At 43.5% G+C, this 12,365-nt stretch overlaps 1 protein-coding gene across 2 annotated transcripts in view; it reads left to right on the top strand.

The window, feature by feature from the left end:
* The window catches only part of bcas2 (BCAS2 pre-mRNA processing factor), a 40,727-nt gene extending 33,976 nt beyond the window's left edge, over positions 1 to 6,751 (top strand). For both annotated transcript variants that reach the window (XM_063042284.1, XM_063042283.1), the window contains one exon: positions 6,238 to 6,751. In XM_063042284.1, coding sequence (XP_062898354.1) covers positions 6,238 to 6,364 — 127 coding nt within the window. In that variant the 3' untranslated portion in view covers positions 6,365 to 6,751. The remainder of the gene's footprint in view (positions 1 to 6,237) is intronic.
* Positions 6,752 to 12,365: the final 5,614 nt, after the last annotated feature.

The following is a 12,365-nucleotide window of genomic DNA, read 5'->3' as shown; positions in this document are numbered from 1 at the left end:
GTGACTAGTGGGGTACCGCAAGGCTCAGTGCTGGGACCCCAGTTGTTTACAATATATATTAATGACTTGGATGAGGGAATTAAATGCAGCATCTCCAAGTTTGCGGATGACACGAAGCTGGGTGGCAGTGTTAGCAGTGAGGAGGATGCTAAGAGGATGCAGGGTGACTTGGATAGGTTGGGTGAGTGGGCAAACTCATGGCAGATGCAATTTAATGTGGATAAATGTGAAGTTATCCACTTTGGTGGCAAAAATAGGAAAACAGATTATTATCTGAATGGTGGCCGATTAGGAAAAGGGGAGGTGCAACGAGACCTGGGTGTCATTATACACCAGTCATTGAAAGTGGGCATGCAGGTACAGCAGGCGGTGAAAAAGGCGAACGGTATGCTGGCATTTATAGCGAGAGGATTCGAGTACAGGAGCAGGGAGGTACTACTGCAGTTGTACAAGGCCTTGGTGAGACCACACCTGGAGTATTGTGTGCAGTTTTGGTCCCCTAATCTGAGGAAAGACATCCTTGCCATAGAGGGAGTACAAAGAAGGTTCACCAGATTGATTCCTGGGATGGCAGGTCTTTCATATGAAGAAAGACTGGATGAACTGGGCTTGTACTCGTTGGAATTTAGAAGATTGAGGGGGGATCTGATTGAAACGTATAAGATCCTAAAGGGATTGGACAGGCTGGATGCGGGAAGATTGTTCCCGATGTTGGGGAGGTCTAGAACAAGGGGTCACAGTTTGAGGATAGAGGGGAAGCCTTTTAGGACCGAGGTTAGGAAAAACTTCTTCACACAGAGAGTGGTGAATCTGTGGAATTCTCTGCCACAGCAAACTGTTGAGGCCAGTTCATTAGCTATGTTTAAAAGGAAGTTAGATATGGCCCTTGTGGCTACAGGGGTCACGGGGTATGGAGGGAAGGCTGAGGCGGGGTTCTGAGTTGGATGATCAGCCATGATCATAATAAATGGCGGTGCAGGCTCGAAGGGCCGAATGGCCTACTCCTGCACCTATTTTCTATGTTTCTATGTAAATAAAAATAACATAGTTGCTATGATCAATGACAATGAACTGAACTGATTAATTGAAATAGAAATGGGTGTAGAAGGAATCAAATAGGGTGAAGGACAACAAAACTAAAAGGTGAGGGTGTACCAGATGTGCTGGTTTAACCTTCATGTCATCAATTCTTACACCATGGCAAGAGTGAGCATAGTAACAAGGCATGAGGTGGTCATCGTGCCTCAGCAAGGTCTCTGCTAAGCAGAGATTTTGCAGCAGACGGGAGTCTCTGGAGCTGGCTAAGCTCTACTGGAGGATCTCAAAGGAATGGGCAAGGCTGAGGAGCAGAAATGCGGTGGGCTGCTGCACCAATTTCTGTGGCTGACAAGAGATGCATTGAACTGACATCCCTTCTAAATCAGAAGAAGCCCAGCACTACTATCAGCTCTGAACTCACAGAAGCCATTGGAATCCAAGTAGGCATCTCTATAGTTAGGAGAAGTCTTGTCAGAAGTGGTCTTCATGGAAGAGTTGCTGCCAAAAAGCCATTCATCCGAAGTGGAAACAAAGTCAAGAGACTCACCTACACACAAAGACCCAGGGACTGGGGATGCTGAAAAAAAATTGCAAAAAGAGCTCTTGAACTGGTGGTTCAAAATTTGAAATATTTGGCTCAAACAGGAGACAGTTGGTCCATAGAAGAGCTGAAGAGTGCTGCATGGACTAGTGTCTGCAGACAACAGTGAAGTACAGGAGAGGTTCCCTGCATGTTTCAGGCTGCATTTCTGCAAATGGAGCTGGTGATCTGGTGAAAATTAATGGAATCCTGATTGCTGAGAAGTACAAGCAGATTCTCATCCATCACGCAATACCATCAGGGAGGCGTCTGATTGGCCCCAACTTCACCCTGTAAGACAGTGACCCCAAACACATGGCCAACATTGTAAAGAACTATCTTAAGTGAAAAGAAAAACAAGGATTTCTGCAACAGATGGTATGGCCTCCACAGAGCCCTGATCTCAACACCTTTAAGGCTCTCTGGGATTACCTGGAGAGCCAGAGACAAGTGAGACGGCCAAAGTCTGCAAAAGAACGTGGCAAGTTCTCCAAGATGCTTGGAATAACCTACCTGCTGATTTTCCTATAAAACTGCATGAGAGTTGATGCAGTTTGAAAGGCAAAGGGTGGTTACAGTAATTATTGATTTGATTTAGCTTTTTCTGGTTAATGCTCTTTATTGTTATTGTGTTTAATATTTAGAAGCTTTTCATTATTTTTGAAAGCATCTTCACTTTACAGGACCTTTGCACAGTACTGTATATGTACTTAATTTACTTGGAACTTGAACTTTGAACCTTGAACCTATGGACAAAGGGTGGTTGAATTGTGAGAAACTGGGAGAGCTGAGATGGTGCTGTTGAAATGCTGAGGGTAATCCAAAAGTGGAACACTGCAAATGAAGATAATCTAAAATAATAGGATGCTGGAAATAATCAAGTTCAAGTTTAATTATCATTCGACTATATATGGATATGCCCAAATGAAATAGTGTTCCTCTGGGGCCAAGTTACAAAACTCATTACCAACAGCACACTGCAGTAGTACAGAGCACAAATATATGGATATGATTTCAGAAAAACATATAGTCACAAAAAAAATACACCCCCCCCCCCCAAAGACCCTGAGTGCCATGACGGTCCTGGTCCAGCGTGTTCTTGCACTGAACATCAGAGTGCAGCACTGACAGGAGGGCCCAGTTCCCAACCCAGCAGGCCCGGCAGAGGCCCCTACTCTCTACGCTGAGCAGCTGCAACAGACCACTCTGTCCAAGGTGACACTGTGGTCTAGGGCCTAGTCCTCACCATAACCTAGGCAAAGCAACTCCCCTGAGGTATTCTGCAGATTCATCCTCGTATTTGAAGAGAGGACCTGTTAAGATTTGGGGTGAATGACTTTTAATGGAACTAGATAGAGAGCAGATTTCAAATAGCAAATAAGTTGAGGATGGAGGTAATGAGTGGAGGGTGAGAGTAAAATTTGTAACTGGGTGGAGAATGAGTAGTGAGGCGCAGGCTGAGACAGGATGGTTGCATTGAATGGAAGGAACATAGCTGAATTATAAGAAAGAATACAAGAAACCTGGCTGGATGAAGGTTTGATTATAGAAAACTAAGAAGGGGCTATTCATTGGACTGTAGGGGGATGGTGGTTGGATCATAAGCAGCTGGGGAAGGGATAAGGATGGCTGGGCTACTGGAGGATGAGAGAAGTGGGAAGGGAAAGTAGAATTACAGGCAACTGGGGAAAAGAGATGAAAGATGATCATTTGGATTGCAGAGATGCATTTGGTGTCAGGAACCTGGCAGAGAGGTGAGATGTATTGGATTGAAAGGAACTGGGCAATACTGAAATTGACATCTAGTATAGACATATGGATTTGTGTAGACAGAAGGGGCTAGTTTAGTTTAATTCGTTTGCCACAAAATTATGAGCCCTGTCTTCTGTTCTTTAACTAGAACATAGACAACTTTAGCTTGTGTTTCTCAATGAACTGTCTTCTGATGTAAGCAGATCCACAAAGTTCGATAAAAGTTAATGGTCAAACTTTCCAGCCATCTAATCTAAGCCATTTCTTACAGGATAACATTGTGGCTTGTTGTGCAACAAACCAACATCGAAAACCCATGTAGATATATGGAATACAATTGGCCTTCAACTGTTGCAGGCTTTATGATGTGTAGAAAGAATCAAGGTTTTGCCCCTGTGGCACTGAACATTTCCAAATCAGGATGATCCATGATATACATTTCCCATGGGTTAGGTGTCAAATCAAGTGATGGGGGTCATAGATTTAGGGGATACTATCTATTAAACTACTTGCACTTTGTAAATAAAAATAATATAAGATGGCTGCAGGAACTTAATTTTTTTTCTACATTCAGTGAGGCCACAGCTGATCTATGTTCACCCCAAATTCACTTTCCTGTCTGATTGCTTTCAATCTTCTCATTCCTATATTTCTACCCATCTCAGCCTGGATTCTTGGCATTGATGCGGTTGTTAATTGTGCAGTTGGAAAGGATTTTAACTGGATTATCTGCATGCGTACAGAACGTATAGCATCTTTCTTGTACCATAGTAGTCCAGTATTCATTGAGGAAAACTTGATGTTCAAACTGCTGAAAGGGGAAGGGAAGATGCCTTAGTGGAACCTTATTGAAATTGGCAGAGACAGTGAAAGATGATCCACTGACTGCAGAAGCTGTGGTGGGGAGGAAGGCAAGGATCAAGGTGGCTCTCCCTACTACTTGCACTGTCTGGGATGAGAAGAGGTGAGAGTAGAGGTATATGGGAGGTGGATGGCAAGAATTCATAGATCCCCTTCTGGTTGCTTGAATTTAGGAACTGTAAGAGATACTGGCTTAGGCAGGAAGTAGAACAGACTGGCTCTGGCTTTAATAATCTTAGTCTGTTTATTGAGTAAACATAAAGTCTATCTGGGGGCTTTTTCTGTTGCTGTGGGGGGTGAGGGGTTAGTGTTTCCACTGGCGCAAGTTGAGGGGAAGGGGGGATTGATGCTTTTGCTGTTGGTTGTGCGAAGGATGGGGGAGGGGGCTTTGGTGCTTCGATGTTTCTATCATTCATTTTGTGGATGTCTGTGAAGAGTATGAATTTCAGGTTATATAGTGTGTACATTCTCTGATATTAAATGAATCTTTGAAAAATTTGATAAAACGAGATTCTGCAGGAAATCCAGAGAAACACACACAAAATGCTGGAGAAACTCAGCTGGTCAGATAGCATCTGCAGAAATGAATAATCAGTCGCTTTTGGCTCCTTCCCCCTTCCTTTCCAGTCCTGATGAAGGGTCTTGGCCCGCAATATCAATTGTTTGAGTATTTTGGTTAGAGAACACAATTTTTTTTGTCTTGTACTGGATGGTATCCATAGGCAGAATTAAATACAACATGCTAATTTCCAGCGTTTCTCAGTGATAGGATTTATTTTTGTGTAGCAGTGAAGCCTGAGCTTATATAGTGGGAACATAGATAATTGTATGGCTCTTAATTTTAAGACACCCAGTTATTATTGTTGCATCCTGTCTGCTATTGTGCTGTAGCAGAAATGCGTTTTGAATGATAAATCTTAGAATGTCCCCACAATTCAAAAAGAACATGGTAGAACTTGGCACAGTGGTCTAGCTGAGCCCATGTCTTGTCAGTCAGCACATTAAAGTAGTAAAGTAGCTGCAATTAAAGGAGTACTTTGGCAGACTCATTTCTCTGATATTCTATCCAGTACCTGGGTAACATCGATCAGAGTAACATCAGTCAGTTTACTCACGTCCTGGTGGTACTACATGAGCTAATGCATTCAGAAGGGGAGGTGTTAAAATATCAACAAAAAAGGGAAATACTGTAATAAAAGTAATAATGTTGAGCTGTAAATCTAACTGGAAAAGAAGTAGTTATTTCTTGGAGAAGATGGAACTCATTACCAGAGGATGAAAAACAGCTTGGACTGAAACAAATCTGAGTACATGATAAAACTAAAGGTGGATGTTGATGGGATGGATGCCTAACCATCAATGAACCCTGAGTTCCTGATAATTTTGACTAAGTAACAATTTCCATTGTTCTGTGAAGGATCTCAGGACACTTTACAATGTTTAAAAAAAAATCATGATTTCCTGAATAAAGGTGAGGGTTGTTATCTATTGTTGCTGGTGCTTTAGTTTGAATTTCTCAGCTCCCTGTTTGCCAGGAGTCCGTTGGCAGTGTGCTGTGAAGGTCAGGTGTATTTCCCAGGTCCTAATTTTACATCCTGTTTTATCCTGTATTAGCACTGGTTCTGTCTCGTTAAGTCCCATGGAGTGGGGAAGGACAGAACACCAGGAAAGTGGGCACCATTGTATTGAGTACAGCTGTGGCCAAGTATTCTATATACTGTTAATCACTACCTTGGTGTTTGTGTGGAATTGCTGCAGCCCATAAATGTTGGCAGTCCTTGAGTATATGTATTGTTTTAAACAGTTAATTTGCTTCTGTGTGTACTGAGAATGTTGGATGCAGATACTAGGAAAAAATAAGTCATCGTGGCCAATGCTGTACCTTATTGAGCAGATGCATTGACCGTTGTAAGCAAATGAGTGGTCAGCCTTATTCCCAACAGTAGCAATAAATCTCTCTTTCAATAGTGGGGCAATTAACAGATGTTCCCTCTGTTCTGTTTCAGCTGGGTTGCATTAGTCAGCAAGAACTACGAGATCGAGAGAGCAATTGTCCAGCTTGAAGGTGAAATAAACAAGATGAAGCAACAGCAAGGGGACGAGAACAAAGAAAATATTCGACAGGACTTCTGAAGACTGAGGGACTAGTCACCTTCTTGTTCAGTGCTTGTTGTTTTCAACATGGACTTGTGTTCCTATTTATACACTAGTTGCAATAATGACACAGATGGGATTTTTTTTGCTTGTATTTCATGTGTGCTTTGAATTGAGTGGAACAATTTTCTATAATCTTAATGTTAATGTGACCCCCAAAACATTTTATTTTTTGTCTCCTCTGCATGAATTAAGTAACTGCCTACTGTCCATTATAGCAGCTGGGTTATTTATCCTTTTTGAACAACATACCAACTGAGGTTTCCAAAATAGTCACTGCTCAGGATTAATTATCTGTAGTAAAATCTTGATAGAATTTGTATTACATTTTTATAGTTGAATATTTCGAATAAAATGTTGAACATTGCTCGTTTTTGCTATCCTAATAGCTTAAATGCCTGGTTATTTATAAACAATCTTTTTACTACATGGCTGTTGGCCTGGGAAAAGTCATATACAGTGTCCTTTTGTTAAAATACTTTCCAGAGAGCCTGTATGAAGCACAAATTGAATCATGCAGGCATCTTATCTACCAATGTGAGTTTTCATGAGTAAATATGTATTGCATTTAGGTGGAATCAGTTCAGGTCTTGTGTTCTGCCAAACCAAATGCACTGAACTCTGGTTCAATTGTGTTGTGCTGGAGGCTTTGTTATCTGGGTCAGTTTGACTATGACATGATGTGGGTCTATGTCTTTCAGCAGGGAGCTGATGAGCAATGTGATGTGGTTGGGAGTTATTTCTGGGTCTGACTGGGTGTGAGCTGTAGCCAGTGACACAGCATGAGAGTAAATGGGGACCATTGTCTGCACTAGGCCCTTCGCTGGCATCGCCTTCAATTTTGCCTCAGTACCATGGCAACATGGTGAAATTTTGTCATGTTGTTGTTCCTCTCTACGTCTTCTGGCACATCGGGGGCAACCTTGCTGTTCCTTTAGCGTTTGTCTTTTTTTGAGGTGGAGTTACTAGCTCGATGTTCAACCCAGCATGGATGAAAAGCATGCAAGGAACCAGCCAGATACGGACCCTAGGACCACACACCTCGAAATCTGGGGCAGATGCCACCACACCACTGGCCAGCAAATTTTGTCATGAGGGGATGAATAAAAGACTTCATCCAGGATTGGTTGTGAAGTTTAGTTTATTCATTATCAGTGTTGGGTGTGATATTCTCCAAAATGTTCAAGCTGGGACAGACCAGATATGGGGGGTGGGGTGGGGTGGGGAGGGAATACAAGAGCTCAGACTGATTTTGGGGGTTGGTTTGAGCATGTGGATTGGCTTTTGAGTTTGGGTTTTAATCTTGCACTAAAGCTTGGATTCCCAACCTTTTTTTAATGCCATGGACTTGATCAAAAGTGTTTAGGTTATCAACATGCATCCTCCCACCCACTGTGCAAAACAAAAATTGTGGTCCACCAGTCAAAGTGGTCACCTACTCAGAATGAGATAAGGAAAGACCCCTAAGCTTAGTAGATCTTTGGTATCCCCTACCAGAGGGCTGGAGTGGATTTTGAGGCAATTAAGAGTTGTTGAGATCATATACACCAGTGGATTTGATGAAATGTACTTCATTGAACAGCTGCACTTGTACTTCCATTGTCCTCGTGCATGAAAGTTGCATTTGGCAATTACTTCTAAATAGAAAAGTTAGTGACCTTTACAGATACAGCTGAACCAAGGATAAAAAGAGTAAGTTAGATTTGACACTTCAAGGTCCAGAAGTGTAAAGAGAATGAAGCCCCACCCTTCTAAGCTTTTCTTGGAATCTCAGTCCTGATACTAGACTAGTAATTTTCTTTTGCATTTTCATCAGTTTCTCATTATATTATGGAGACTCCTGCCAAGAAGTTGAATGGTTACTGCATGGTAGGCCAACAGAACTGTTATTCAAGAGTTTAATTCTGGGAAATGCAACTAAGCAAAAGGTTCAACTGTATTACTGGATTGGCCTTGTGCTAGGGAAAAAAAAGGAGTGTGCTAAGAAAATTGGGCTAGTCCTACCATGCAGGGGTAAGTTAGGGAAGCAGAAGGCTAGGAATTGAGCTTGAAGGGAGGGGAGAAGAGAGACGTTTGGTAGAGGTTGTGCAGGGGGTTTAAATGGAAAAATGACAGTTGAGACATACAAGCAACATACATCAAAGTTGCTGGTGAACGCAGCAGGCCAAGCAGCATCTATAGGAAGAGGCGCAGTCGATGTTTCAGGCCGAGACCCTTCGTCAGGACTAACTGAAGGAAGAGTGAGTAAGGGATTTGAAAGTTGGAAGGGGAGGGGGAGATGCAAAATGATAGGAGAAGACAGGAGGGGGAGGGATAGAGCCGAGAGCTGGACAGGTGATAGGCAAAAGGGGATACAAGAGGATCATGGGACAGGAGGTCCGGGAAGAAAGACAAGGGGGGGGTGGTGACCCAGAGGATGGGCAAGAGGTATATTCAGAGGGACAGAGGGAGAAGAAGGAGAGTGAGAGAAAGAATGTGTGCATAAAAATGAGTAACAGATGGGGTACGAGCGGGAGGTGGGGCCTTAGCGGAAGTTAGAGAAGTCAATGTTCATGCCATCAGGTTGGAGGCTATCCAGACGGAATATAAGGTGTTGTTCCTCCAACCTGAGTGTGGCTTCATCTTTACAGTAGAGGAGGCCGTGGATAGACATGTCAGAATGGGAATGGGATGTGGAATTAAAATGTGTGGCCACTGGGAGATCCTGCTTTCTCTGGCAGACAGAGCGTAGATGTTCAGCGAAGCGGTCTCCCAGTCTGCATCGGGTCTCACCAATATATAAAAGGCCACATCGGGAGCACCGGACGCAGTATATCACCCCAGTCGACTCACAGGTGAAGTGATGCCTCACCTGGAAGGACTGTTTGGGGCCCTGAATGGTGGTAAGGGAGGAAGTGTAAGGGCATGTGTAGCACTTATTCCGCTTACACGGATAAGTGCCGGGAGGGAGATCAGTGGGGAGGGATGGTGGGGACGAATGGACAAGGGAGTTGTGTAGGGAGTGATCCCTGCGGAATGCAGAGAGATGGGGGGAGGGAAAGATGTGCTTAGTGGTGGGATCCCGTTGGAGGTGGCGGAAGTTACGGAGAATAATATGTTGGACCCGGAGGCTGGTGGGGTGGTAGGTGAGGACCAGGGGAACCCTATTCCTAGTGGGGTGGCGGGAGGATGGAGTGAGAGCAGATGTACGTGAAATGGGGGGGATGCGTTTAAGAGCAGAGTTGATAGTGGAGGAAGGGAAGCCCCTTTCTTTAAAAAAGGAAGACATCTCCCTCGTCCTAGAATGAAAAGCCTCATCCTGAGAGCAGATGCGGCGGAGACAGAGGAATTGCGAGAAGGGGATGGTGTTTTTGCGAGAGACAGGGTGAGAAGAGGTATGGTCCAGATAGCTCTTCTACAGACAAACTGCCTCCTGTTAGAGCCAGAAATTTCAAACTTTGACTTGTCAGTCCAGAGCACTTGCTGTTATTGTTCAGCACCCCAATCCTTGTGTTTTTGTGCATAGGTGAGTCTCTTGGCTTTGTAAACACGAGGAATTCTGCAGATGCTGGAAATACAAGCAACACACATCAAAGTTGCTGGTGAACGCAGCAGGCTAGGCAGCATCTATAGGAAGAGGTACAGTTGACGTTTCAGGCCGAGACACTTCGTCAGGACTAACTGAAAGAAGAGCTAGTAGGAGAAAATGGTGGCACGCCTGCGTGTGCACAGCCCTCCAGTGAAAAATGATATCGTATCTGTTAAATAGGGGCCGTGGACAATTCTGATTTGATGGAGAATGGACGCGAAAGCGCAGAGGAACATCTGGAGAAATTTCTGAAACGCCCGTCCGCTGCTGTCGTTACTGTGTGGTCGGGAATCTTTCGGAGGGTAGGCCTCAAAATCCCCAGCCTTGCCTGCTTTTGGCGACCAAGAAGGAGGTCGAATCGTTCGGACAGAGATGGCGCTCAGTACTTGGTGTCGGAGAGCTGATCAGAGCTCGAAGTTTTCGGATGACTCAGAGTCGGATTGTGGTCGGCATGGCAGGGAGAGTTTTTCTTCCTTCTCCCGTCTGCGTGAGATGTGGGACATTTGAGAAACTTTGAACTTTACTGTGCTCACGGACTTCTCCATCAAGTTATGGTATTGAAACACTGTTTGTAACTATATGTTGTAATTATGTGGTTTTGTCAGTTTTTTCAGTCTTTGTTTGTCCTGTGTTTTGTGATATCACACCGGAGGAAATAATGTATCAGTTCTTAATGCATGCATTACTAAATGACAATAAAAGAGGACTATGTGTCTTCATAATCATAACAGAGCCAGCCTTTCTACTCAGTTTATTGAGCCTGTTGGCATCACCTGTGTTGATTCCTTTGCTCCAGCACACCACTGCATAGAACATTGTACTGGCAACAACAGACAGGTAGAACATGTGAAGGAGAGACCTCGGTCTCCTCAGGAAGTACAGGCGACTCTGGCTCTTCTTGTACACAGCCCCTGTGTTGGTGCTCCACTCAGGTCTGTAATCCAGGTTGCACCCCCAGCTTTAAACATTTTAAATATCATTTCTCATTAGTACAAGAGCATTACAGGTAGATCTTCCTTTACAAAACCCACATTGGCAGGAACTAAGAAATTCTCTCTTCTCCAAAACAAATATCAGTCTTTTTACTATCATTTCCTCCATTATTATACATAGTGAAGAGATGAGAGCAATAGGCCTGTAGCTACTTGTCAGTGTCGGATCCTTCCCAGGTTTAACAATTAGCAACACCACAGCCCTGTTCAGTCTCCTGGAAGAATTCCTTGCTTCCCAGATCTTATTATAAAACTCTCCTTCTTTAGGGCTGCCTCAGGCAGATACTGGAGTATATGATAGCTAACCATAACCTGACCTGGGGCTGCAGTACTCTTGCTATTGACTGCAAATTTCAGTTCAGCCAATACAAAATCATCATCCAAGGCACTCTCAAACATCTCCCCATTGTCCATCAAAATATGCTGCCATCTCTTAATATACTCATCCCCCAAATTGTCGACTCTATGTATCTTCACAAACGTGTTTCTCAGACATTCTACCTTTTCTTTGTCCATTGTAGCCAAATTTCCATTCTTCACTAACAGTGGAATCCGGTGATAACCTCTGGAAACATTCATTTTCTTCAGCATGCCAGTTTGGTCCTGCCAGTTTCTCTCCCAATCGATAAGCAAAATCTCCTCCAAGCTGCCCTTTTAGCATCCCCAATAACTCTCTTAACTATCGCTCTTTTCTTCTGAAAGTTCAGCAAGGCTTCTTGCTTTAGTCTATGTTTCAAAATGCAAAAAGCCCATCTCCGGTCTCTGATAGCCTCTATGCATTCCTGTGTCCACCAAGAAACACTTATCTTACCAGCTCTCCAAGACACCAAATGAATGACCTCATGGACTGCCCCACACAAACTGGAAATTTACTCTGATAGTCTTCTTCTATGGTATCACCTAGAGACAGTTGGTCAAATGATTTCTCACACGCAGCAGAAAATTTTACCCAGTTTGCCCTCTTAAAACACCATTTAGTACCAGAACCCAAATTCTAACAGTGAACCTTGATCCCAGCAACACACAGGACTGGGAAATGATCATTCCCCATAAAATCAGTCATTACATCCAACTGCGAAGTCCAGCAAATGGAGCAAAGATAAGAGTCAAGTCCAGACAAGAGCCTCCACCTTTGGCAATATCTACCCTTGTCTTTCTTCCATTATTTAAACAAATTAATTCATATTCTTCCAGAAACTCCTCTACTGTTGTCCCATTAGCATTTGTAGTCTAACTGCTCCACCAATCACTACCTGCATTAAAGTCACACAAAAAATAAGTTGACCAGAATAATATCCCACTATTCTCCCCAACCCTTCCACAGAAAGTTCCAGACCTGGATTATAAAAGTTCACCGTGTGGATATAACAATTCAGTAATTACACATTCGGCATTCTCTAGAGAAGGCAAAACTCTGTAC

This window comes from Mobula hypostoma, chromosome 3 (assembly GCF_963921235.1).
Source record: "Mobula hypostoma chromosome 3, sMobHyp1.1, whole genome shotgun sequence".
In the NCBI taxonomy this organism is placed as follows: Eukaryota; Metazoa; Chordata; class Chondrichthyes; order Myliobatiformes; family Myliobatidae; genus Mobula; species Mobula hypostoma.
This window is presented reverse-complemented; position numbering and strand designations above follow the sequence as displayed.